Genomic DNA, 760 nt, shown 5'->3' with positions numbered 1-760 from the left:
TTTGTATTTTAACTGGAGCCAGGGTTTCACCACCGTGTTAGCCAGGATGGTCTCCATCTTCTGACCTCATGATTCGCCCACCTCAGCCTCCCAAAGTGCTGGGATTACAGGCGTGAGCCACTGCGCCTGGCCTCAGATGTTCATTCTAAGTAGCTTTCAAGTGAAACGTGTCTCTCAAGTCATGGGTTTTTCTCAAAATTGTATTCTTTTAGCTTCAGTGACTGAAAGGGCTAAATTGATTTCCTTGCCAACTAGTAAAAACTGGACCTTCGGACCCCAGGACATCGATGAACTGATCTTTATGCTAAGTGACAGCCCTGGAGTCATGTGCCGGCCGTCCCGAGTCAAGCAGATGTTTGCCTCCAGAGCCTGTCGGAAGTCGGTAAGGAAAGAAAGCCCGGCTATCAGCTCAACTGCTCAAGCTTGCGGTCTGAGGAAGGTCTCAGCCCAGCTCCTGAGTTGGTCAAGGCTGTTAAACGCCTTTGTGATGGCCAGGGGTCATTTTACACAGAGCTACGTGGAACATCGTAGCTGAGCATCTATGTAGTCTGCGTTCTCTGGGACCTTGAACTCACAATCATTGCTCTTTTGTTACCTCAGTTAAACAGTATTGCTGGCCAGGTGCGGTGGCTCAAGCCTCTAATCTCAGCACTTTGGGAGGCCGAGGCAGGAGGATCACAAGTTCAGGAGATCGAGACCATCCTGGCTAACACGGTGAAACGCCATCTCTACCAAAAAGTACAAAAAAAATTAGCCAGGC

The 760-nt window shown here is 49.5% G+C and overlaps 1 protein-coding gene across 1 annotated transcript in view; it reads left to right on the top strand.

Moving 5' to 3' along the window:
* Positions 1-181: 181 nt before the first annotated feature.
* Positions 182-760, top strand: part of LOC105506317 (mismatch repair endonuclease PMS2-like) — a 7,935-nt gene continuing 7,356 nt past the window's right edge. The window contains exon 1 of the mRNA XM_011934397.1: positions 182-382. Coding sequence (XP_011789787.1) covers positions 182-382 — 201 coding nt within the window. The remainder of the gene's footprint in view (positions 383-760) is intronic.

This window comes from Colobus angolensis, unplaced genomic scaffold (genome assembly GCF_000951035.1).
Source record: "Colobus angolensis palliatus isolate OR3802 unplaced genomic scaffold, Cang.pa_1.0 Scaffold135, whole genome shotgun sequence".
Lineage (NCBI taxonomy): Eukaryota > Metazoa > Chordata > Mammalia > Primates > Cercopithecidae > Colobus > Colobus angolensis.
The sequence above is the reverse complement of the archived record's forward strand: the minus strand, read 5'-3'. Positions and strand labels throughout refer to the sequence as shown.